Source organism: Myripristis murdjan, chromosome 22 (assembly GCF_902150065.1).
Source record: "Myripristis murdjan chromosome 22, fMyrMur1.1, whole genome shotgun sequence".
NCBI classification, from domain to species: Eukaryota; Metazoa; Chordata; class Actinopteri; order Holocentriformes; family Holocentridae; genus Myripristis; species Myripristis murdjan.
Window position 1 is genome coordinate 29084497 of NC_044001.1, and position 27213 is coordinate 29111709.

The 27213-nt window shown below is 40.1% G+C and overlaps 1 protein-coding gene across 1 annotated transcript in view; it reads left to right on the top strand.

The window, feature by feature from the left end:
* Nucleotides 1-26911, top strand: part of gabrr2a (gamma-aminobutyric acid type A receptor subunit rho2a) — a 44448-nt gene extending 17537 nt beyond the window's left edge. The window contains exons 3-9 of the mRNA XM_030044947.1: nt 1091-1158; nt 3973-4196; nt 17864-17946; nt 19618-19758; nt 22208-22360; nt 24967-25175; nt 26417-26911. Of these exons, the coding sequence (XP_029900807.1) occupies nt 1091-1158; nt 3973-4196; nt 17864-17946; nt 19618-19758; nt 22208-22360; nt 24967-25175; nt 26417-26752 (1214 nt within the window). The 3' untranslated portion in view covers nt 26753-26911. The remainder of the gene's footprint in view (nt 1-1090; nt 1159-3972; nt 4197-17863; nt 17947-19617; nt 19759-22207; nt 22361-24966; nt 25176-26416) is intronic.
* The last annotated feature ends 302 nt before the right edge of the window (nt 26912-27213 follow it).

Consider the following 27213-nt stretch of genomic DNA (forward strand, 5'->3'; position numbering starts at 1 on the left):
GCACTGCCGCTAGCAAATATGCATGATGTCCTACAGTTGTCCTACAGTATGGGGAAAAAATGCTTTCCCTAACTTAGAAGCTACTTTAGGGGAAATTTCAGGGAAAATCAGCATTTAAGGGATTAATCTTTTGTCATCAGTACTATAAGTGTCTCTGGAATTTCCTCTTTCCCATTAAAATAATCCCTCTACGAAACAGAATTCACATCGAGCAGCTGTTTTTGGGTCACTTGTTCCACTTCCTCTGCGCTTGCATAATATGGGGTGATCCCTTGTTCCAACACTGCTTAAATGAGACTAATGCCAATCCCTGGATTCCACTGAAAAGCTGGCTCACAGTCCTGATAAATTTGGCCAGATTCCTTTAAAAACATGGAAATAAATAGATATCATTAACTTGTTTCATTCTGTTGTTTGCTGAATAAATTCAGAACAAGTGACTGAGAACCTCACTCCAGGAAGACCTGGTGGAACTGACAGTTTAAACTAGTGCCCCCTCATTTTTCTATTGAATGCAGGCATGTTTGGTATATGCAATTCACTTGGGTGTGTGCTGTTGATTGCTGAAGAAATCAATAGAACACACCCTCTTTCCTGCCTATACTTCTTTCCATTGATTAAAGTCGCCCACCCTAGTTGTTGTTGCTAAATGAGACGAGGTTTGTGTTCAGCACTGGAGACGGTGAAATTCAGTGATAGGCTGCTCAATGTGTTTGTTACTGCAGTTTTAAACTAACATGCATGTTTTATATGTACATTTTTAGCATTTTCTGCTGAATCTAACCAAGCCAGGGTCGCAGCAATCTAACCTCAAGATTTTACCTCTGCCAAGTCCAAGACAGGCTTTTCCAGCAGATACTCGCTTTAAACATCTCTTTCTTTCTGTGTTTTCTCCCAAAGTTTTAACCAAACCTGCACCATGTTACATATCAAAATGTTCAGCGTCCTCTACTGAGTGCTGGATACTAGCTGGATGCAGCTGGAAGAAAGCTCTGAATGTTTCTTAGCCTCCCACCCGCTCTGTGCTTTCTGCTGCCATATTGTGGTGTAGTTTCAGATCCTTTGTTCTTAATGTACTTTTCTTCTCCAGGCCCCGCAATTCCTGTTGGAGTGGATGTACAGGTGGAGAGCTTGGACAGCATCTCTGAAGTTGACATGGTAAGAAGAACGTACAGTGGCTTTGTGCAGACTGACCTACAACACTGGGAGAGAACATTCCAACTCATGCATGACCAGCACTGAAGAGGAAAGATACTTGACTGATTTCTGTAGGGAAATCAGGTTGTTGGAGTAAATTTAATAGGAAAAAAAAATTAACAAATTCTCCCTCTATCTTGCTCTCTCTCTCCCTGTCTCTCTCTCTCTCTCTCTCTCTCCCAAGGGACAAGATTTTGGTATGGGAAGCGTTCTGGTTTCCATTTGTAGTTTCAGTTTCAGTTTGTAGTCTGAGTGGTTTCATGCAGGTCAGCAGTCCATGTGGAGGGCAAAATGTCTGGATCTGAGTATCAGTGTTTGTGTATTGTGTGGAGCAATGCTCAACTTGAGCGATAAAAGAGATGGAAACCGCCTCCAGCTTGTCAAGAGATGATGGGTTGATACAAAGTCAAATATAAAATAAACAATAAAAACACTAAAAACAGAACACAGTACGAAGGAGTACAGATCATTAATTTATACAGATTAAGTCCCATCAGAATTTCACACTTTTTTTTCTTTTTTATTGTTGCACCCACTATATTGAAGTTTTTATTCTGTGGTGTAATTGTGGCAGTGACTGACAACTGGAAATTAACAGATGAAATATTAAGTGCTCATCCATGGCCATAAGATTATAAAGAATAATTTACTGCCATTTTAATGCATTTGTCTTAGTGTAGTGTTTGAATGTGATCTGAGCAACTGGGTCCCAATTCATCCTGGCTGCATTCACACCTGTCCTTAGAGCTGGCCACTTGATCCCATCACGCAAGAAACAATTTAGTGCCAGGTGTGAACAGTCTGTGTACTTAGTCAAGTGGCCACTTGAGTGACGTGTTTCCAGAAGCTCAAGAGTGTAAGGAGATGTGAAGACTGCAAGTGTTTGGAGGTTTTGACAACACATATCGGGACATGTGTTTCCAGTTGGCACAGCAGTTACTGCAATCATTGGTGTTTCATGACCCAAGAATATGATTCAAATGTTAGAAGGACAGAGTTGGTCAAAATCATACAATCAAATAAATTCATTAATATAGATTTAAATCAATAAGACAATAATTTGAACAAACATGGCAAACATAATAGGGACTACAGTAACCTAATATAACTTCTATTTATATCTTGCATGGCACCTTGATTGTCCTTTAGGTGTACAATTTCCTGATGAATTGTGGGATACACTTAGCCCTTTACCATTCCAAACAAGGGACAGTCACACTTTCTATTCCTATTCCTTTCATTTCAATTCAAATGCATGCAAGGGTGGGAAAAAGTATTCTTATCAGTCTGTGGAGACAGACAGTCAACCTTGGTGAACTTTTGTTCAGAGACTTATCGCACATATGACCAATAGGAGTCTTCAGTGTCATGGTAGCCCCTGGGCTGAAAATCAAACATGGTTGAAACTCTAATTATAGCAGTCTTCCACCATCCAGTTCTATATAATACTAGGCCCATATTCATTGCTGTGATTTTTTTTTTCCAGATGAATCAATCAAACATGATGTGCCTCCCCCTTAAGGGCTCTCACTAAGTGTGGTTATAGTGCACCTGCACTCGGGCAGCTTCAGAAATGGGACAGTCTTCCACACTTATCGATGGCACTTGAACGTGCAGTCAAGGCTGCAAGACTGCAAGTGTTGGTACTGCAACAAAGATGACAAATGCAGCCTTTTCCACAGCAGACATTTTTACATGAGTAGCAGAGTAAACACAGGTGTTGCTAATGACATTAGTTAAGATTCCATTGCACTGCAGTGAAGCAGAGTCTTTCCAATAAGGCAGCATTAACAGTAGCAGGACCCTGGCTCTGTTAGACCTAAACGAAACAGAACCTTAATTAATGTCATTAGTAATGCCTGTGATTACCCTGTTTTTGTTTTTGTTTTTGTTTTTGTGTGTGTCAGAATGGCTGCTGTGAAAAAATGAGCCTATTGCTGCAAATGCTTTGCTGTTGATGGCTGAGGACCCAGGCTCATCTGTGCCCAGTGGTTCATAGCTGACAAGCTTATTGACCATAAACACATCTTCAGTTTCCCCAGTTGCTCAGCTCTGTGGTAAATAAATGGACTTCTGGGTGACTTGTTCGTCATGTTTGAACACGTGGATACAGTTACAGTTGTCACTTATACAGGCTTTTTTGATTTTGTTGCATTTTGAGATGTTGTTTTTGATCAGCTCATAGCTGTGTGCATCATGCTAACTGTTGCTCTGATTTATTTGTGTATTTATTTATTTCTCTTATTTATTTATTCAGATTTGCTTGTCTATCTATTACTGTTTTCTTATCGGTTTTGATTATTTATGTGTTTATTTATTCATTTATTTATTTTAGCTGCATATAAAGTTTTTAGGTAATCTACACTGTGTCCCAGACATTTCACTCTTACCGTCTACTTGTCCCTTTTTACCTATATTATGTTTTCTGCTATATGTGTATTTCCCTGATGTATTTTATTTATCTATTTATATATGTATTGATGTTTCTTTGATTGTTTATTTAACTACTGAAACAGCCCAGTTTCTCTATGGGGATACATATTTCATCTAAACATATGATGGATATATTTATCTATCTACTCTTACCGTGCACAATGATTTATAGAGAGAAATCAAAACAAATTATAGTAATTACTTGAGCCTAAAACCTTTACAGACTAGAACCTCATTATTTTATATAGCGATGAACATCTGAATATGAATCTATAGCTTTTTGAATTCAAATCGTCTCCAGTGTGTGGTCTTTGTGGTGACATAGTGCTTGAATCCCAACAGGACTTCACCATGACTCTGTACCTGAGGCATTACTGGAAGGACGAGCGCCTCACCTTCACCAGCAGCACCAACAAGAGTATGACATTTGACGGGCGTTTGGTGAAGAAGATCTGGGTTCCTGATGTCTTCTTCGTCCATTCCAAGAGGTCCTTCATCCATGACACCACCACCGACAACATCATGCTGCGCGTCTTTCCTGACGGACACGTCCTCTACAGTCTGAGGTTTGACTCTTTTCAAGCTCTGACTTGTTTTTTTTAGGAACTTGGGAATAACAGCACTGAGATAACTGTCATTCAGCAGTCCACTTTACACAGCTGTTGTTTTCATTCAAATCCATCAAATATTTACCTCCACCAACAGTATTCAATGGGGGTTCTGTTTTCACCCCATTCTGTCTGTGTGTGTTTGTCAGAATGATCTCAAAGTTATGAATGGATTTGCACAAAACTTAGTGGAAAGGTTAGTTATGGGGCAGGAAAGAGCTGATTAACTTTTCATGCTGACTGATCAAAATGGGACAATGACAGTGGGCGGGGCCTATAAGTCCAGCGATAGAAATACTCCCTAAATCAACCACACTCACACATCAAGCTTAAATGTTTAAACATATTCAACGAAAAACATTACCTTCGTTATCTTGGAAGGATGACAAGTAAGAAGTGATAAGTTTAATTTGGTCAACTGATGTGGAAATGGCAGATGTTGAGAACTGCATAGTGTTGGCAGAGGTATGCACAGTTGGGAAGACTTCTGCTGTTGTCCACAGCTGTTACCTGCGTCATTTTGTGAAATTGGGCAATCAATAGTTTGATGTGTATGACCTAGAAAAAGACAGAAGCAAATTCGGTTGTTGATGGAGACTGATGGATTCAGGTAAAAAACAAAACAAAACAAAATAAATAAATAAATAAATGAAACATCTTTCTTGGTGCAGAAAAATAATGCATTTTAGCAGAAAGCCTTCACCAGGATTACAAGACAAAGAAACAATTAATGTTAAATGTGTTTCAAAAGTGTCCACTTCAAATGGCCAGCTTAGTGGACTAAGGCCAGTCACAGAATGATTCACCTGTCGAATGTCAGTGTGATCAAGTCAACCAAAAGCTTTAAAGTTACTACATACAGTGTCACAACTTTTACTGCCAAGATTGAATCCAATCGCACAACTCCAGACGAGAGTTTCAATATATAGTCCTTTAATAATAAAGTATCAACTAAAATTCACAATACAAAGTAACAACAGAAAATCACTCTTGGGGGGAACAGGTGGAAACAATCAGGGCGTGGCAGACAATCAGACTAGTGGGAAACACACAAGGGGAAGGGCAAGTGACCTGACACAAGAGGAGAGTGGGATTTCAAAATAAAACAGGAAGTCACGAGACAAGACACAAGAACAAAACCTAACAAAACAAAACATAATTTCTATGACATGACATACAGGGCCAGGCACATAAATCCAACAATAATAATAAAAAAAATATGATATTATCCTTGTTCATGCTACTTGTCTTTCTCTATTTTTCTCAATGGCGTTTGAATCAAAGATCAATACTCTCAGGACCAGTAAACAGGAAAAGAGTCACACAGCCAGACTGTTCAGATCCTCCCTCTTGACAGAACACCTATATTCAGTTTTGGCTCAGGGCACTACATCAGTTTGCCAACACTTTGGGCCAATATTGGCTTTTCATTAATTATCAGATGTCGTGTAGTCAGTGCCATCCCCTGCCAGAATGATGGAGGATCCTTCCTACAGCTACATAAACAGTCTGTAAAACTGGCAGTGAAATTTTGGGTTTGATAAGAGGACTAATTCAGCTTTGGGATTAACAAATGCTGCCATCCCTATACACATTCCATAAGCATGATTTCCATGAGAGTTTTAGTGCTTTGTCATGCTCTAAATGCTTTATGCTGAGACCTGACCAGAAACTCGGGACTGAACGTAATGAATGTGCTGAATAGTTTTAATTTTTCGGGCACAAACATGGTCATGGACATTTAATCTCCATCCAGTTTCAAGTCATCTAAACACAACAGTGCTGCTGCTTTTTGGAAAACTAATGTGGACGATTATATTACAGTGATGGAATACTGGTGTGAAGAAAGAAGTCTCTGAAAGTTCATTTTCATATAGTAGTGAAATGAATGGAAGTCAATGGCTTGATAAAAGGGAGGAAGAATTATATCAGAGCTCTAAAATATCAGAGCGATATCAGAGCGACTGCCTGCTGTATGAAAAGATTAGCCGAAACATGAACTTTCTACATTTTGTAAATATTACGCTAAACATGGAAAATCTGTGGGATGGTTTTTGAAGCTTAAAAATGGCATCAGTTTTCATTTCATTCATTTAATGTTTCAAAACATTATCAATTATAGCTAGGAGAAGAGTTACATTTAATTCCTTACCTTGAGTAGTAAGTATTAAATTGTATGTTGTTTGAAAATCTTAATCCATAATCTGAACCACATCCCTTTCCATGGCAAGATGTTGCTTGGTGTTATGGTCAGACACTGTGTCCTGCTTCCTCAGTGTCTCAGATAGATTTGGCCTGAATCCAGAAGCCAATACTGAGGCACAGCAGACTTTATCTGATGGGATAACAATCAGTCATGTGCATGACTCAGCACATATTGCTGCTGCTCAGGCTACAGCCAGTGAAACACAAGACGTGTCAGGATTAAAGAGATCTAGGTAACACTTCCTTTGGATAGTCCCTGATAGACAATCAAAAGTCACGTCAACTAATATAGAAGTTAAATATCAACATGAGCTGAGTAGAATATCAGTAAGCCATAAATTCTATTTCAAAATCATGTCTATAAAGTATTATTATGAATCCCACCAGAGGCAAGATGTGCCTACCAGCGTTGTGTTGGTCCATTGCCCTTTTGCTAAACCAGGCATGACTTAAATCCTCACCCAATCAGAACCCTAACCTTAACCCCGTTGGCATGTCTTACCCAGAACTCTAGTGGTTTCATAATGACACAGTGAGCATCCAGCGGTAATTGTGACTATCTTACCAAAAAAACACTCCAGAGGTCATCACGCAGTTTATCAAAACCTACGGTTAAGTAAAGTGACCTCTACTGGTTGTGTCTATAACAACAATGTGATGTATCGTGAAGTGAGGTGATGACCCAGCAACAACTTTCATGTTGGGCGGTGACTGGGGCAGTGAAAGGGCCACCCCACACAGGTCCTTCAACCCAGAGACCAGAGTTCAATTCGATGCATGAAGCGAGTCCAGTGTTCATTTCTGCATGTTTATTATTGTCACCATGTATTGTTTAGGTATCAGGTATTCTTGGTCCCTAAACCAAACTGTGACCGTTTTGACGCCATGGCTTGTGGTATAACTCCTGCAGCTGGTGGAGGTGCTAATCTAGGAAACACTCCTATTGGTCGTATCAGAGGGTAAGAACAAATGACCAGTGTGGTCGCATGGGTTCAGAGGACATGCTGCAACAATGTCACCTAGGCCAAAATGTTTTTTTTTTTTTTTTTTTTTTAATTTAGCAAACACAGTGTTGTTGATATTTAACTTCTATATGAACTGACACTCTGTTGAATATCTATAGGGGACTATCCAAAGAAAGCGTGACAGAGTTCTAGTATGTGAGTATTATGTCTCATACTATGTATCAACCACTTGCAGTATACACTCCCTTCTCCTGCCAGTTTCATCACTGTTGCATATTACTAGGGATGAGCGAGTACACCACTATCTGTATTTGTATCTGTTTAACCATCTACATTATCTATATCCATATCCGTACGCGGAGTGGGCGGGGCTGAAACCGGAAGTGGGCGGTGCTTAAACAGCATGTTATTTTAAGCCTGAAATTGATACGAATTGATCAGAAGTTGCTATATTTCTTGTTTATTGGAAAACTATTCACAGAACAGCCTCAGAATATAGCTTCAGATCAATTTTTTGATCATAATAGTAAATGAACTATTTACAGAACAATTTTTTTTATAAACACAGAACATGAATATTTATATATTTATAGCTAAATTATTAATATTTATACTACTACTAGCTATATTTATTTTTTATGAAGTACAGTGAGAAAGTGTCAGACTCTCAGTGCATACAGCCAAAATAAAATACAAATAATAAAGTCCTTTGTGTGTTCAGCTAATGTGTGTTTGTGTTCAGAGTGTGGCTCTGTACCGCGTCAGGTACAAGCAAAGTTTTCAAACTGACTTTATATCAAAAACCAGCCGGTAAGAGCGAGCAGATGGTTAAAGAAAAAAAAAAAAAAAAGAAAAAAAAAAGCGGTATGTCGGCAGTGAGAGATGCGATGCGAGTCGTATTCAGCCCTAACCCCTAACCCTAACTCTGCTCAAAAGCAGTGCATCTCTTACCAACCAAGTTTAGCAGAAACTCTACTGACTATCAGTGATTACAGACCGAGGGAAGAGCGAGCTGAAAAAACCTGACCGCTACTGAAGAGAGACATGACGTGAGCTGTCACACCTGAGTGAGTGACAGCTGAGGTTGTCCCTGTGTGTGTGTGTGTGTGTGTGTGTGTGTGTGTGTGTGAGAGGGGCACACGGCGTAGGGGAGGGTCACTGTGTTGTGTATGTGTAGGGGAGGGTCACTGTGTGTGACTGGCCTATCACACAACGTAGACACAGTCAGCTACCCAATGAGGATTTTCATTCATCACGAGCACGGATATTGACTCATATTACTCGGATCATACTCATACTTGGTAAAAGTGCTTTATCCGTACCAGATACTCGTTTCAGCCAAATATCCGGCTCAACCCTACATATTACTAACTCAATCGTATCTCTTCTATCATGTTTATGTTTGCTTTCCATTTTTACGCCCCTGCTGTGTCTCCACCTATACAAATAATATATCAGCAGGTGGCATTCAGTAGTGGCTGCTGGGTATTTAGGTAGTTGGGGCTGTATTTGCTTTTGATACAATAACATGCATTTTAAAGAATGAATAACATCTCAAAATAAAGGCAGTCAGTCTGCCTGATTACAATAAAAAATAACATAATGAAAGTGTTTACTTTGGAATGTTGATGTTGAACGTCTTTCTGAGTGATGCAACACACAGAAACACCCTAGCACAACCCAGCCGTGCTAAACTTAAAATACAAGGCTGTCAGTATGTGAATACATTCAAATTAATATTGTTTACATGTTCACTTTTTAGTGCTTAAAAATGTGTGTCTAACCTAATTGATCCAGCCATCCAAAGTCAGACAGATGCAGAGAAATAGCCGTCCTGAATCCAAAGCATGAGTGGATCAGGAGTCTTTTCACAGACGTGCCATTGCAGAATAAACAGACGCAGCTGCATCCGCAGCTAATAAAACTGAGTATGTTTGGTGTAGACGTGCCACTGCCAATTATGAGGCATTGAAAACAGTCAGCAATAAAAACCATTAATTACCCATTCCAATGTAAATTTGTTTTGTAAGGCAAGGACAATTCAACATCAAGATCTACATGGGCATGGTGAATGAAAGGGGCGGTACAACGAGTTGACGGCAAAAAACTGTTTGACTCACCAGAGTGGGAGTGTGCAGACACAGGGCCAGGAGAAATAGCAAAGCTGCTGCCTTTAGAAGCATTAAAAATATATGTTAGTGGTTATGTCCAGCTCATCCTGGCTGTGACAACTAAGGGAGGTTCACATGGTAAGCCTTAATTAAAGCAACAGCCTGTAACACTGTTGGCCTAAAATAATAGCCTCAGCATCATATTAAAGCTACACTGACATGTAATGAGCAACATGGTGCCTCTGTCATGACCGCTCTGCGCCCTGAAAGTCTGGTCCTGCACTGCCGGGCCGGAGACAGGACCTAACGCTTTACGGCACCACCTCACCAGCTGTGTCCAGCTAGCCCGCTAGCTGTCCTCAGTATAGAAATCATGGCAGAGCCTAAGAAACCTGAAGAAAACACTGATGGAGGATGCAAGGAAGAGAAAAAGAGAGCGTTACCGAGCCAGAGACAGAACTGGAGTAAATGTTGGACTGGCTTGTAGTTGCTGGTGAGAGCTTCATGAAGTCAGTAGACCTGCCGAAAATAATCGATCCTTGGATGCATTGAGATTCTTTACTGGATGATGCAGCATTGATGCTGTGACGCCAGAGAATCGATTTTTTATTAAATAAATAAATAAAGTAAACGGCAGCTGATTTTTCCCCATTATATATTAGACATATTATATTTTTTATAAGATATAATATTATATACATTTCATGCACGCGTTGAAATGGTGCATGCGCGTGCATGCGCGTGCGCCATCAGAACAACCTGATTTTGACACGTCATGACATGGTCAGTCAGTCAGTTGGGGAATGGCGATGGCTGAGCCAGATACCAGCAGCGTCGTCCATCGGACGATTAGAAACGCTAAAATACCCTAATAGCGGACATATGGAAACACTTCGGATTTCATGAAGTTGAAGGAAAGAGAGCGCTTGACAAAACGTTTGCCATTTGCACTCACTCACTCACACACTCACTCACTCACTCACACTCACTCACTCATTCACTCTCACTGTGAAAAATCCTGTCGACTTGACCTTTTGTAAGGATTTTAAAGTCCTGTGACTGACTCCTCTTTATTTTCAGAGTCGACTCATGTTGCACTGAATGTTGCACTTGAATGGTTCATTTGAATAATTTTGCACTGAAGAATTTATTTTTAAGAATAAATTAATACAGAATACAACAGGAATGTCTTCGACTGAAGCAGTAAATAAACAATCATTTAACGAATCATCTGCTGACTAAAACAGGCTTTTTGGCTGTTGCAGCCTTTACCATTTTGCTTTGATATCTCCAAAAATGTTCTGGCCTAATATGGAAAATGTAGGATGTGTTGCATCGAGATGCGTCGGATAATCGGATCGGATCGAATCGCAGACAGCTGAATCTTAATCAAATCGAATCTTCAGGAGGGGGAAGATGCACACCCCTGGAAGTCAGAGGCTGCAGGACAGATACCGAGCTGCATCCCTGCTGCTGGACTGGTAGGTGATATTAGCTGGCTTACTGTGTCTTGTGTTGTTGCAGCTGCTTTATGTTTGACTGTTTTAGCAAAGTTGTCCACTTGCTAGCTTTTGGTCATAAAGAAAAATTAGTGAGTTGACAGAACTGATGAAGCCACTTGGATAAGGGGTGAAACATCTTCTAGACATATAACTAAGTCCAGTTGACCTGATTCAGTTTCCATGAGATAGTGAGTTAACAACATAACACAGCCAGACATCAGGAAGCATGCTATGCTCAGCCTGTATGATATTGTTCCTGTTAGGCTTAGCGTGAATTGCTAAGTTGCTCGATGTGTGGCTGTGTAAGCAGACTTTTCAACTTGCTGGTTTTTGTTTATAAACCAAGTCGGCCCATTTCCACAGGAATTCAGTTGACTGGCTGTCCTTTGTCTGTTAGCGCCCCCACCAGGTGTTAGCAGCATGCTGTCTCTGGTTCAGGTTACCCCAACTAACCTTACTGTTCTGAATTGTGTGTGATGCTTATGCAAACTTTGACTGTCGCACAGGAAAAATAATGTCTGAGCATGTATTTTGTTTCAAAACACGACAAAAGGTTTTTTCCAGGTTCTGGTTTCAGCCTTACATTGTTGTACACTAAATGTCTTGCTTTGTCAAGATGGAGCTACAAACATACTGACTGGGCCTTCTCTGCCGTTCCTCTCAGGTAGAGACGGTGTTCCAATAACAAGATCCAGAGCTGAAGGAGACCAAGGAGTCCAGCTCCATCCCAGAGCTGCAGAAGGCCTCATATACCCCTTTTCCACCAGGGCTGCTTCGGAGCCGTGCCTGACTTAGCACCAGTTTTTTGGTTTTCAACCGCCCAAGCAGGGCCAAACTGGTTCCAAACTGGTGCTAGGCAAGCACCGACTCCAAGCAGGGGCTAAGCAGGAGCCAGAGAAAGAACCGATGACGCGGCCCACCGCGTCATTGGTGGGCGGACTTACAGACTCAAATGGGAGCAGCGAATGCTATAAACGTAAAGCTAAACATACTCACCGTTCGCTCCGACCACGAATACAACGGGTAGCCGGCAATAATTGCATTTTTCGCCGCTGGACCGCAATGTGGGCTTGTAAACACATAAGCAGTATTTGCATCGCTATGGTGGGTCGTCCATGTTTGTTGTGATTCCAAGCGAGCGTCTCGCACACCCACGTGATCACGTTTTACAATGACGTAATGACGTGGCTCTGACTTGGCTCCACTTGGCTCTTGGCCGGTGGAAAAGCAAACCGGTTCTTTGTTGCCACCACTTAAGCACTGGCTCTAGCACCAGCTCCGAACTAGCACCAGGTGTTTTTTGGTGGAAAAGGGGCAATATACCCCTTTTCCACCAAAGAGGTTCCAGGGCTGGTTCGGAGCCAGTGCCTGACTTAGCACCAGTTCTTTGTTTTTCCACCGACCAAGCACGGGCCAAACTGGTTCCAAATCGGTTCCAGGCAAGCACCAACTTGGAGCAGGGGCTAAATGGGAGCCAGAGAAAGAACCGATGACGCGACCCACCACGTCATTGGTGGGCGGGGTTACAGACCCAAACGGGAACAGCGAACGCTATAAACGTCGGGTATATACGACGGGTAGCCAGCGATAAATGCGTTTTTCGCCTCTGGATCGCAATGTAGGCTTGTAAAGACACGAGCAGTATTTGCATCGCTACGATGGCTTGTCCATTTGTCGCCCATGTTGGTTATTGTGATTCTGAGCGAGCGTCATCATGTTTTCCGCTGACGTAATGACGTGGCTCTGACTTGGCTCTGGTTGGCTCTTGGCTGGTGGAAAAGCAAACCGGTTCTTTGTTGGAACCTGTTAAGCACCAGCATCGAACTAGCACCAGGTTCTTTTTGGTGGAAAGGGGGCAATACAGGCTGATTGGCTGGAATCAAAGAATATGACTGTATGAGACTGTTATTGTTGTATATTATGTAATCACAAATCAACCTGCTTATATTTTGATGTTTGACTTTTGAAATAGTTTTACATATTTCAACCAAACTATACATGTAAATATTAGTTTTGTCTAGTTGGATTTGCATGTCAGTAATGAACATGTATGAATAAAATCATGATTCTAGATTTCTCCTCAGCTAAATATCAGTTGTGTGGTTATTTTTGATTTCATCTGATGAAACTATTTGTCATCTCAGAGGATTCAGGGAGGGTTTGTAGATACAAAATGCAAGAACAAAGGAATGATGCAGTGGACTCTTGATGGCATTTCCCACTCAGTTTAGTTTCACATATCCTTGATTTGTTTTGAAAACTTGGAAAACCTGGAAATTTATAGAATAGTTTTTCCAGTCATGGAAAATTTGTTTTTTCCTTGAAAACCAATAAAATGACCTGGAAATATCAGTGACATCCTGGAACACTGTACATTTTGGCTGAGATAACATTGTTATCATGTTGGGATGTCCCGTTTCAGCTGCCACTCATGTCCAGCTGTCATGTTGTGGTGTTCTGCAGTGTCACAGGTGTGTGGAAGAACAAACAGGTCAAAAACATGCAAAATCAACAATTTGATGAACATGGCATTATCAACATGGTTGCACAGTTTTAATGTCCTGTATACATTTTCTGAACAATATACCACACAGTGCACAAATAACCTGGAATTTGAGACATGAGTTTCACACATTTTAATTTGATTTTTGATTTGGACACTCATATTGAATCATTCTGAGGTGACTTTCGATGAGCAACAGCTGACAGACGTCACTGAATATGTATTTGAAAAATCCTGGAAAATGATGTGTTAAAAGAGTGGGAGCCCCAAGGGTTGATTGCCACATGTGTGGGGCAGGTTCTGCATACTGATGCTCAGCTGCTGGCAGCCAGCGGTGAAGGCCCAACCAATCAGGTTAAAGGCAGGACATCAAAACAGAGAGGACAGGGAGCAGTAAATAATGTAGGACTATCTAGTAGGGGGGAAACAAGATGTGCTGTAGTCTGTTACAGTCCTATCCATAACCCAACCAGCAACAAACAACACAGAGTAGGATAAGGATGAGAATGTGCCCTTCATGTTAAAATCTTTCAAAATCAAGTAATAACTTAATACTTGCCAGATTAAATAGTTTTGGGGTGTTGCACAATGCCCACCACTCCTGGTGATTCTCAAAGCTTCCACAAAACGGAGAATCAACAGGAATTTTGCATTCTGTCAGTGTTTGTTGCTCTATAGTTAACCCTTTGGAACTGGTCTTTTATTTTGAAAGTCATGTGCCCCCTTAACAAAATTCACTTTATTTTTAATTTTAAATTTGTGGGGAATTGTTTTTGTTTGTTTGTTTGTTTGTTTTTGTAATTTAACTTTTTTGGACTGGTAATTTTATGGCAATGTTCTTGTAATTTAATAAATAAATGTAATAATTTAGAATAATCAATGCCTCATAATAAATAATAGTTTACCTGTAATTTTTGCTTATTTTTTGGTAACATTTTGCTCATTTTCAGGTAATTTCTTTGCTAATTTGCTGATTTTATTTAATATTTAATCATTTTGAGTTCATTTTGTGGTTATTTTAATCACAAGTTTTCACTAATTCCTTGCTTCACTTTTCAGGTCATTAATTGATCATTTTCTCATTGCTTATTTCTTACATTTTTGAAAGAAATCAAGCATTCACAACTGTTTAAACACAAGAAATATGACATGATCCAGCCTCACTGATATGACGTTTAAATCTATCATTTTAATAATTAAAACAAGTGCTAATTTTCTTGTTTGTTTTTTTTTTTTTGTTTGTTTGTTTGTTTGTTTTTTTGGCTTTGGTTTTTTTTGGCAAAGTGCTTACTTTTTTTGATTTGGTAATTGCCTCCTTACCCATTTGTCTTGTTTTTGAAAGAAATCAAGCGAAGGTTCTCAGATTTCAAATGGTTAAGCGTGACTAAACATGTCCAAATCTATGTCATCTAAACTTTCCTCATTCACATAATTCATAATGAGTCATGCTTTAATGAGGAAATCAGCACAGGACATGCAGACCTGCAGGCCAGTCCAGCTCATGAATATTTGCACTTTATATTTAATTTCTCATACCCTTATGTAGAGTGACTTAAAGTAAATGCAACTGCAGAATAAACTTAATCAGTGCCTTAGAATAAACCCCTAGATGACCAACACTAAAAGCAGCCAGGGACTCATAATGCACTGACAGTGCTCTTGTCAGATACAAGTACAACTGCAAGCGATAAATGAAGAGCCAAGCAAAGAAGGATTTTTTCTGAAGAGAGTAAAAGTAAATCAGGAAGCTGAGCAGGAACATGTGGGAGAGGGGATATGAGAAACAAGGTGATTCGTTGGGGACACGGTGGGCTTATGAAAAAAATAAATGAATTAAAAAGCAGCAGGATGAGGAGATTTACTGAAATCCAGCCCCTTACTTTGTGATTCACCCCCAACATGTTTGCAGTGGTTCATTTGAAATCTGGAGAGTTTCCTCTGTTTGTTCGGTTTATTTAGCCAGGTGAGAACAATGGCATGGAAACTCGAGCAAATAACTGCACAGAGAATTCAAGTATGTCCTTCTCTAGAGGAACAGCGGTACAGTGTGCAGCAGGAGAAAATACCCTGCACCAGCCACAGCAGCTTTATGCCTCCAAAAGCACCAGGGCTTATGAGAATACAGAGACAAATGTTGACATCCTGCTGAGAAAACTTTGTATAACATTGTGTTGACTAATGATATTCTGCAATTTCTCTACGTGTAAAGGTAGCCAATTTAGTTTATGACCACTAGTGGCGCTATAGTGCACACTAGGAAAACGAGCTCCCTGTATTGTATACATGTTCTTCAAGTACACCATAAGCCTGGCTTTGACATGTTATGCATGCTGAGGTCAACAATGTAACTTTCATATTAATTCATTCATTCAACATGTTTCTGAGGCCTCAGGGACACACACAGCAGGCCTCATTTATCAGTGGTGTAAGATCAAATGTGAGTGTAAATCGATTGGGCGTCCATTTCACTGACAAGATTAGGATTTATCTTTGGCATTTCCGCGAGATCAAACTCCCATTTGGTCAGAGGGTGTTTCACCTTCCAACAAGCCAGGAAAATGCTTGATTGGGAAATAAGTATTAATTCTCTCAGTTAAGCAATACAAGGCCTGCTGTCAATAACAACAATAATAATAATGATAATAATAATAACTACAAAGACATCACTCTGTCAAGTACATACCTCTGCAAACACTGCATTTCTCAATGCCATTTCCACATCACATAAATGACCAAATTAAACTTTAATCAGTTGTTACTTTTCATGCATTTAACTGAAGGTAGTGTTCTTGTTTGGTATATTCAGGCATTAAAAGTTATTTGTTTCTGGTTGATTTAGGGAGCATTTCTGTTGCTGGAGTTACTCGCCTTTTTGTGGCAGACCATGCCCACCACCGCACTGCCTTGTATCCAGTCAGTCAGCTCTTCCTTGCCCCATGACCAACCTTTCCCCAGAGTCTTGCCATGTTAGCTGAATCCATTATGCAGTGTTTGGTGATAGGCCACACCCACTACCACCTGCCACATCTCATTTTGACCGGTTTTGATCAGGTTTGGTCATTTTGGTTAATCAGTGTAATCGGCTCTTTCTTGGCCCGTGACTAACCTTTCCACAGAGATTTATGCAAATCCATTCATAACATTTTGAGATATCCTGTTAACAGACAGAACAACAACAACAACAACAACAACAACAATAATGTATACTAATGTGTTTTTCATTTTTTTTTCTATGTTGATAAAATAATTTAGTTTGTCACACACCAGCTGTCCCCAGTAACTGGGGGACAAAAAATCAGGGACAAATGCTGTTTCCATTTGGAAAAAGCTGCTGCTTAAGGTTAGGATTATGGTTAAGGTTAGGATTACGGTTAAGGTTAGGATTAGGCATGCAGTTGTTATGGTTGTGGTTAGGGTAGGTCTACAGGAAATGAATGTGAGTGTATGTGTCATTTCTGCCATTATAAAATAAATATTTCACTACTGTAATAGCAACATTACCCCATATTAATGGCAGTGAATTATAGTATTTTACTTGATGATTATACTGGCTAGACCTAAATGGAGCAGAACCTTAATTATGTCATTAATAACACATGTTTACATATTTCATGTAAAAATGGCTGCTGTCTGTGGATCTGTGGTGTGTGTGTGAGTGTACATGGTCTTTCATAGTGGCATATCTTAATTGCAGTCTGGTCAGAGTTTTCACATGCTGTGTAGCCTTTTTGGCAGAAGTTGTTAATATTGTCTTCTACTGCTGCGGCAGCCCATGAGAAACAGCACCCAGATCATCTGCTGAATGCTGATGCTGCTTCCTTCTTTTTACCGGCTATGAATCATCACATGGCTGCATCATTTAGGGTGTGTTTTATGTAAATAAAATGAAAATAACATGCAAGTGACACAAATCAGGACACGTCACATAAGGAACAGGTTGTCGGCTGGTGCAGATTTATCAATTTGCAATGATATCACCGCTCATTTTGAAGAGGTGTGACTGAAATGGCATGTGGAGGAGGTCTTACGTTTTTCCTGACACTCCTTTCTGCTCTGATAAATGAGACCCAATGTGCTGTGGTGAGAAATTTTTGAATGTAAACAAAAGCAAATGTGTTTACAAGGAAAACTATATTGGCTACCTTTCCAATAATCACAATAATCAAGCTTCTTTGCTAGTCTTGGTTTGCTTTTTTCTATTATAATTGTGAAAAAAGCAAACAAACTGCAGGGGGACATTTCACTGCAGCCAGTGGGTATTTGGTTTAATTTGGAAGGGTGCATAAGTGAGAGCAGCCTGCATCATTGGCTACATGATATTGTCATTGTTGTTGAACAGGGTGACCGTGACAGCAGCCTGTAACATGGACTTCAGCCGCTTTCCTCTGGACTCCCAGACCTGCTCCCTGGAGCTAGAGAGCTGTGAGTACACACTCTCACACACAACTCAACTGTGGTGGCAAATGAGCTCCGATGAACCCATATGTCCCAGATAGCCACTCCACAACAAATGAACAGGAAAGATGAGTCCGAAAATATCCATGCAGAGGAAGATCTCTCTCAGATGCCCCAGTTTAGGATGAAAAGACACAACAAGATATCTAAAAAAAAAAAAACAAAAAAAAACTCAATGATAATAATAATAATAATAATAATAATAATGATAATAATAATAAACTTTAACATTCATGTTATTTTTTATTTCTTATATTTTATAGCCCAGGAAACCAAACCTACCCGTTACTCTGTAAATTCATATATGGTAATTAGCCTAGAGACTTCAGAGACTGACTCACCCTTTGAAATTTTATATCTATATTCACCGGAAGCTAGAATATCATCTTGAATATTGGTCCAGTCACTTTTTTTTTCAAGGTCAGGGTGAAAAATGAAGCAGTGCATCAAGAGAGAAAGTTGTAATAGTTTGGAAGGATTAAACAGTGTGTCAGTCAGACAGTGTGGGTGGAACTGGGATGTCTTTTTCCTTGGATTTTCAGTTGATGAAGTTTGGATTTCTGTAGGTGGCGCTCTTTTCTTTGTCAGGGCAACAAATCTTTTCAGGGTGTTATTAGTTTTAAACAGGAATTTGAGCAAAACTGACTCAGTAATGATGTGTGTATTTTAGTTTTGGATTAAGGTGTTTATTTTTCAGAATGTTAGCTGGGGGCAGTGAGCTCGAGTAGCTTTGCCCTCACATGAGCTACACCTGCTCATGACATTACAGTAAATGCTTCATCCCGATAAGGCGGTCTATTTAAACCAGCACAGTGTGCTTATTCCCCCTCTGCTTCTCCACGCTGCTGCCTGCTGCTTAGTTTTCCCTCCCACCTCCACCCAGCATCCACTTGGGGGGAGGCTGAAGTTGTCAAAATGGGCAGACTATCCCTTGAAGAATTCATATAGCATTTTTTTGTCTCCATGATCTGACTTTAGGGGCATCTTGCTCCTTTTCTGCATAGAGCAATTTTGTCGCACTGCGAAGTACAGCATTTTCAATTCATGTTTGCAAATCAACTTTGAATTTGAAACACGCGCATCTGTTTTTTCTTCCCTCACACTTCTGGAAACATTTTCTCCTTTCTGTGCCCAGTCACTCCATCCTCCTCCCACACTGTTAAGTTTGTTTGTTTTGCATGGGTGTGGCATATTTTTTGCTGCTGGCTGCGTGGTGCCAACATTTTCTATTTCCTCAGGGTACATAATCGTTTTCTTTCTGATCAAAAAAAAAAAATGCTCCATTTTTCACACAGACCACACACTGGAAAGAATCAGCTAATCCTCGGCTCCACAAATCATCTGTGGTGGCCCGCTGTAAACAGCAGTCTCCTTCACAATTATTTGACAACTCAATGGACAAAAGGTGAACAGAATGGATAATAAGGGGCATTTTTAATTTCAAGGACATTTCAGTTACTTTGAGAGGTGTTTTTGCTCTGAGCGTCGGTTAACTTCTGACCCTGTCATATAGGATGCACCCACCATTATTAACTCACTGTCTATGTTAATCAGTGGTTAGTGGCTGCTCATTTATTTTTGACCTTTTTGGCAGATGAATGATTTCATGGTTTTGTTTGGCTGGCTGATTGCTTCCAGATGCCTACACGGATGAAGACCTGATGCTGTACTGGAAGAGTGGGGATGAATCCCTGAGTACTGATGATCGCATTTCCTTGTCCCAGTTCCTCATCCAGAAGTTCCACACCACGTCTCGGCTGGCCTTCTACAGCAGTACAGGTACACGCACAAGAAACTCACTGACTCAGTCAAACTGTGTAATATTGCATAATGCTGAGCTGCAATACAGTTTAGTGTTTGAAAGTCATTTATTTATTTATATTTATATATTTTATATTTTTCACTTATTTATTTATTTTTAAAGTTTCTGGTAATTTTAGTAATTTTTGTTTTTAGTTATCTTCTTGTATTTTTTTTCCAATTTCTATGCAATTTTACTTAAATTTTCTTTTCATTTTAAATATATAAGTACAGGGTCCATTCAAAACATGCCTGATAGGAACAGGCTGATTGCCTGCCTCCAGTATTGCTGATTGTAGCTTTCTGCAGAAAGCTACAATCAGCAATGCAGCAATGCAGAAACAGAAACAAATCCAAACTGGAGAACGGATCACACAGCATTTTTTTTGTCTGTACCCGCCCTGAACCCGACAGGCACTCTCTTTCTTTTTGTGTCTGAACCCAACCTGAGCCCCAGATTTTGCTTAGAGTTCCAAAAAAGGTTAAAACAAAAAAGAAAAAAAAGGAAGTTAAAGCAAGTTTGCTGAAGACAAATGATTGGACTGTGAGTACAAAAGTTCAGTATTTACATCATTAACTAGATTTTCCTCCAGTAGCACATCTTTAGTCGACATACACAGATCTGCTGGAAGAGTCTTGCTGCCTTCATCTGCTCATCCTCACTATGTATCCCCAAATATGATAGTCTCAAGTACAAGTCAGCATGTATTTAGATAAGATAATAAAATAGGCCCTGAAAGAAAAGTGTCTTTTTGTGACTATTGGTGAGGATGATTTTGTGCTGAAAAGCAGAATAAAGAGGAGAATATTTATATCTGTTTATGCCTCAGGTAAATTGTCAACCCATGAAAAACAACTAACAGGTCTAAATACAAATGGGAAAGTTGAATTCTGCATGAGCTAAGATGTGACATTCATTATAAGATATGAATGGGGGTGGGGGTTGACCACTGTTTCAGCATTTTTTTTTTTTATCAAAAGTGAATCATACTACAAAAACTATGACAATATTCCACAATGTTACATTTTACAAAAAACAACATGAGTTGCAAGAATTACCCCATCTCCCATAATTTAAACAGAATTAGAACACTACAAATTTCTTGTGTGTCATTGAGTTCATGTTAACCCATTTATTATTATATGTTGGTCCAACCAAACTCTACATGAGCTCAATAAGACTCCACACATACTGGCTTCATTTCTGCTGCAAGTAAAGAGAAGACAGATCCCCAAGTTGAGCCACCTGTCTGTAAAGGCCGTGGAAGGCAAGGACGTCTTCTCATGATTGTTATTATGAAACCACTGGCAACATGAAATTGGACAAGATGTTCAAAATGAAAACCCTCTCCCACTGACCTTTGATGTAAACTCCAAAGGAGTGTAATAAACATCAGAGTTAAGATGTAGCTGGCATTTTTTTTTTTTCTAACAGGTAGAGGCAGAGAGTGAAACCCTGCCACACATAAGCCAAACTGCAGCAACTTGAGGGCTGATTTGTACCAACAGTCAAGTGAACCAGGTCTTAAAAGGAAAAAATAGCCAGGGTTCATTTTATGTGTTCAAGTACTTGAACAGTGGTGGACCTAGGCTGTTTAAAGGGCAGGGGCAAAAAAAATATACACACACACTTCCTGGTGTTTGGAAGGGCATTTAAGAGGGCACCTTCTGAGTTTTCTTCATCAGAAAGACACCAAGGGAACCTCACATTTCTCCCATTGTCAGGGCTCCTGTCCTGCAGCAGCACAGCACATTTTCTCCACTGGAGGCTCATCCATTTAGAAACCAACATTCTCACACATGTAGGGACAGCCTTTACAGCGCTGCAGCACAGTTTATCCACTGGAGGGGCAATTCTCCATGAGAGGAGCACCGACTTCATTATACTTTTTATTTATTCATTCATTCATTCATTCATTCATTCATTCATTTAATGAAGGGGCACCCTTGAGGACATTCAGTCTTTTTTTTTTCTCTATGTGGAGGGCAGACAATGGGATACTTCGTCTTGTTTTTGGCACTTTAGAGGGCACTTTAGCCAGAGAGATATTAAGATATTACGGTAAATGTTGGATTTTTGGCGACACAGTGTAATTGTTTGGCTTCAAAACACATTCATTATGGTATGTGGAGTTGTTTTTGGGTGACCTTTTTCTTTAATGGTGGCTAATATTTATAACATTCACGGGATTTTTTTTTTTAATTTACAGTTAACAGGGTTATCAACCTATTAGCTACAAAATGTTATTAAAATGATGGTTCGTTATGTTAATGGGGGGTTATTACACCAATAGTTATTATAAGCCAGTTTCATAAATGTAGGAAACAAAACTGAGTCCTTAGCAGAGCACAGTGGGATGTTTTGTGCAGGCAGTCGATGCATTGGCGGATCTTTCAACATCTGAGATTCTTGCTCTGTTGTTTTCAGGCTGGTACAACCGTCTGTACATCAACTTCACGCTGCGACGCCACATCTTCTTCTTTCTGCTGCAGACCTACTTCCCCGCCACCCTCATGGTGATGCTGTCATGGGTGTCGTTCTGGATCGACCGCAGGGCTGTGCCGGCCCGAGTCTCTCTGGGTAAAAAAAAAAACACTCATGCCAAATGTCCTTTGAAGCAAATCTGCATGCCTGAGGAAAATCTGTCTGGGTGAAATGATGGAAGGTGGTTGTGACATAGCTTTTTACACAGCTCCCCCCATTGGGAACACACATAAACACACACAAACCACCCACTCAATACAACACTTGCTGCTCCTTTGAATTCATTTTCTGCACTGGGGGTATTTCAGTGCCTGTCATGTACGGGTTTTGTTGCTGTTAGATTTGTTTTCCAACTTGCTGAGCTTTTTTATTGTCTTGTTTCTGTCATTAAGTGTAGTTGAGTGTCTGTTGTCTGGATTGTCTTCTTTTTTTTTTTAAATTTTTGTAAGACGGGATGGATTTGGAAGCCTCTTTGAGGTTTCTTAATCTCCACTTCACAGTTTGTAGCTTTTTGCTTTCTCCTTTGTGTTTTATCTTTTATATTTGTAAATACCTAAACTGAAGCTAAAGAGCAGTTTAAATAGTAAAGATGCATAGCTCAGCAGCTACTGCACCACTCCAAATGAAGCTGAAACTTAAGCTAGTTTGAACATAAGCTGTTAAAGGAGTACAATGCAAAGCCGCTGAGGATGGATTGAAGTGAGGAGCCATTTGACTCAGCTGACAGAAAAAATAGTCACATGAATTAAATTAACTTTAAAGAAAAAAAATAGATAGATAGATAGATAGATAGATATGTGTGTGTGTGTGTGTGTGTGTGTGTGTGTGTCATACTCAACCACATATAACCACAGATTTCATGCTTATTCCACATTTTGTCAGTTGATTATAAGGGGTTCTCATTTCAATCAACCCTTGCAATTTTGCAAGGTGCACCTTAAATCAATAAATGGTAAAGCCCAAAGAATTTTAATGGTTGCACCAAGTGAATAGATCCAGTGTAGACATAAGCTACAACTTAAAGGTACCGTATGAATATTATGACACTTCAGCACCATCTAGTGGCTGTACTGTACCTCGGTCAGGAGTTTTAAGTCCTGACAGGTCGGCACTGCACATGTGCAACTGTCAACAAAGATGGGAAGGAAGTGAGCAGTCTCACTCGATAGCTCATAAGCTCTTGAAAAAAAGGTTGAGTTTAACTCACAATGTAATTCATGTCTGTGTTTATGAAATCTTCCAGGAAGAGCTGCAGTTCTTGTCAAGTTAATACTAGCTATTCATTCTATTCATAGGTTACTGTAGGCATAATTCTGATTCAAAATTCAGTAAGATGCACTATTACAAAAATACCATATAGTTTATATAGCTTAATAGTGAAAGCAAATACCGAAAAATTTAAAGACTGAATACAGCACACAGCTTTATTTTTAAACCCTTTTCATACACAATCATAGAAGACAGTGTCATGCTAAAACCTTTCTTAGTAACGAGGCTATAGTCTGATTTTACCAGGCTTTTAAACACCAAGCTTCATCAGATTGCAAAAATGTTTTTATAAAAGATTTAGGGCCGTATCTTACATCCGGTGCAAAGGGGCACCAAGCGTGACGCAAGTGTCCTTGCTAGTTATCTTGAGGCAGTAGAAAGTGACTGAGCAACAAAAAGCAGCTCTGAAGTCAGTGCTGCAGTTTTCTCTGTTATTTGAGGCTCATTATCAAGAAAATAACATGCGCCTACATAGGGGGCACCAACACGCATCAACTCTCCTCACAGGGACGCCTGCTTCACCTCAGGGAACATTGATGGAGTCCTGCTGTTGCTGTAGATCAGGGGTATTCAATTAAAATTCAAAGAGGTCCAGTTACTAAAATTTCCTCCCAGCAAAAGTCCGAATCTTATAATGTTTAAATAGTGTACCCTGATGTAAATAAAATCACGCCAAAATCCACGCAATCTTTAGGGAATACTCATTTGCATGTTGCTGGCCTGTAATTGCATGCGTGAGGCCACGGGTAGACCTGTCATACTGTGCTCAGTTCGATAATCTTACTTGTCCTCGCTGTGGACTTCTGCGGGTACATTTCCTCAAACGACCCGTGTTTGGTCTCATAGTGACGCTTAATGTTGCCACTTTTAACGCCACAGTTTCACAACATATGAGACACAATGGTTTAGAAGTGGATGCAGGCAGAATGAACATGTATTGGTCCATCCATTCATCTTTAAAAGTTTGGTTTTCACTCTCTACTTTTCTCATTTTGGAGCAAGCTTCATCATCTCCTTTCCTCCACTACCTCTGGTGCTGGAAGGTAAACAATCGATATGATTGACTTGGCTATTGATGATTGGCTCCTGTCGTATCAGCTAGATTAGCTGCTCATGCAGTCTGTAGCCACGACCGTCAGAGAAAAAATAACAATGAATGATTTATTTACTAATATTAGAATTGTCCCGGGTTTGGGCAGAACCGTCACCAGAACAATAAAGGTCCATCATTGAGTTGCAGCCTTATGCCCAAAATGGGACGAAGAGGATAAGTAAGTAAGTAATTGAGTTCACCGGTTAAACCACCCCCAGTTAAACCAACTAAGTGCAGTTTGATGTTGTGTTAACGGGTAAAGACTCACAGACTCTAAGTGGGTTGTGATTTCAGACTTCCTTACATTACATTTGAACTTGTTGTTTTGTCTTTTGCTCAGGCATCACCACAGTGCTGACAATGTCCACCATCATCACTGGTGTGAACGCCTCCATGCCCAGGGTGTCCTATATCAAAGCCGTGGACATTTACCTATGGGTCAGCTTTGTGTTTGTCTTCTTGTCGGTGTTGGAGTATGCTGCAGTCAACTACCTATCCACTGTCCAGGACCGCCGAGAGCGCAAGATGAGAGAGCGTGCAAGATCACAGGTAACTACTGTGACTAGACTAACAAGTTCACCCCCACGCATGACCTTTTCTGGTGAGGTGTTCACAACAGGCAAAACTGGCTTCCAGGAATGTCAAGAAATTAGGTTTTTAGATTGGATCCCTTGCAAACAGTGTCTAATCCAAATGTCAAACTTTCCAGTGAGAGATCATATTGTAAAAATATATGGGAGTATAAAATGAGTATTAAAAATCAGAAACTGTAATCAGAAAGTAAACCAAACGGACAGGCTTACAAAACAAAATTGTACAGTGTGTTGAAGCGAAAACAAGTCATATTTTCTGGAAATATTGGAGGGCCATAGAAAACCTTTATTGATTGAGTGGCTCAGGTACCTGTGTGAGTGACACCTTGCCATTTTCACTTTATCCTTTACATCCTTGGTTCCCTCTCAGAATCTTTCTGGTAGACACTGATGTTCACTGTTGGAGGTCTGAGGCTTACCAGGTGCAAGATCCAAGAAACAAGGTTCAGAAACAAAATTATGTCTCCCTCTGTTAATAACAGACAAAGTATCAAGTAAAACTTGAGCAAAGTCTATGGGACTAGTGAGACTGCAATGATTTTGTGTGGATAAGATCTCACACAAGAGAAGCAGAAAACACAGCAGCGTGTGTTTGTCTGTGTTTGAGGCTACAATGTACAACTTTTTGCCTTGAGTCGGCGAGAAATCCGGTATAACTGATTGTTCCAGGAATAATTGGCTTCCAGTCAATTTGTGTGGTACTGGAATTTCATTTTCTTTAGCTTGAAGCTTGAGCTGTTGAATGTTGCTTACATTTTATGTATGACTGCATGTGCATTTGAATGGGAGGGCTGCTACAATCAGTCACACCCAATGAGTCAGTGCTTGAATATGGTCAATGTTCTACTGAACAAAAAACCTCATTACATTTATGATTCAGTACACATAAATCATATTGATGTTATCAAGCAAATCAGTGAAAATGAATTGAAACTGAGTTTGAAACATCAAAATGATGATTTGGTGGTACAGATTTGTAATATTCAATTTGCAATTAGCCAGCTGAAGCCATAAGGGATTTGAGTGACCATGTGCACAGTGACACATGTATGCTTTCGATGTCTACATTCTCCTCAGTTAATAGGATAGCTGTCCAACATATCTAGTGCCCTGCAAACTTTAGTCCTTCGCAATGCTCAATGTAAAACCTATGATTATCTGTCCCACTCCCAATCCAACCCACACTCCCCATCCCAGTCACTCCCCTGTACCTGCGGCATTTCCCAGACTCGAACCATGACCATGCTGGATGGCACCTACAGCGAGGCTGACACCAACAGCCTGGCCGGCTACACCGAAGAGCCCATGGTGCCTGAGGAGGAGCAGGAGGAGATGCATGGAGTTCCAGAGAAACCTGAGCACATGGTGGTGCATCTGTCAGTAAGCAGCGAGTCCACCGCCACTAAGAAAAAGAAGAGCCTACGTGCTCTAAACATCATTCAGAATACGCATGCCATTGATAAATACTCCCGGATGATTTTCCCTGGTTCGTACATCTTCTTCAATCTAATCTACTGGTCTGTCTACTGCTGAGAGGGACTCCTAAATCAGAGCCAAGGCCAGAGAGAATAATACAGACAATATGAATGCTGCATTCAAATGTTACACCTTTGGACATCTACTGTACATTTTAGAGAGAGCTGATAAATGTCTGGTGCTGATAGATAATTAGGTTCAAGGCCTTGGAGAATATAAGAGCTTGAAAAGATGTTCTTTCAATCTGCAGATCTTGTGCAAAGGCACTGCTGTGAGCTGCTGATTTCTTTTTTCCCCTACTGCAGCTCTTAAAATGTTCATTGCTTTAACATTGTTCAAACTCTCTAAAGGTAAAATAAAGAAAGTTTTCAGTCGGAATGCATTTAATAATCACCGCTGCTGAATTCCTCTCTCAGTCTTATTCAGTTTGGTCAACTTGCCTGCAAAATCATATGAATTGCCGTTGAAACGCTCTTTGTCCTCATGAGTGTCATTCCTAAAATCTGTTAGATGACATT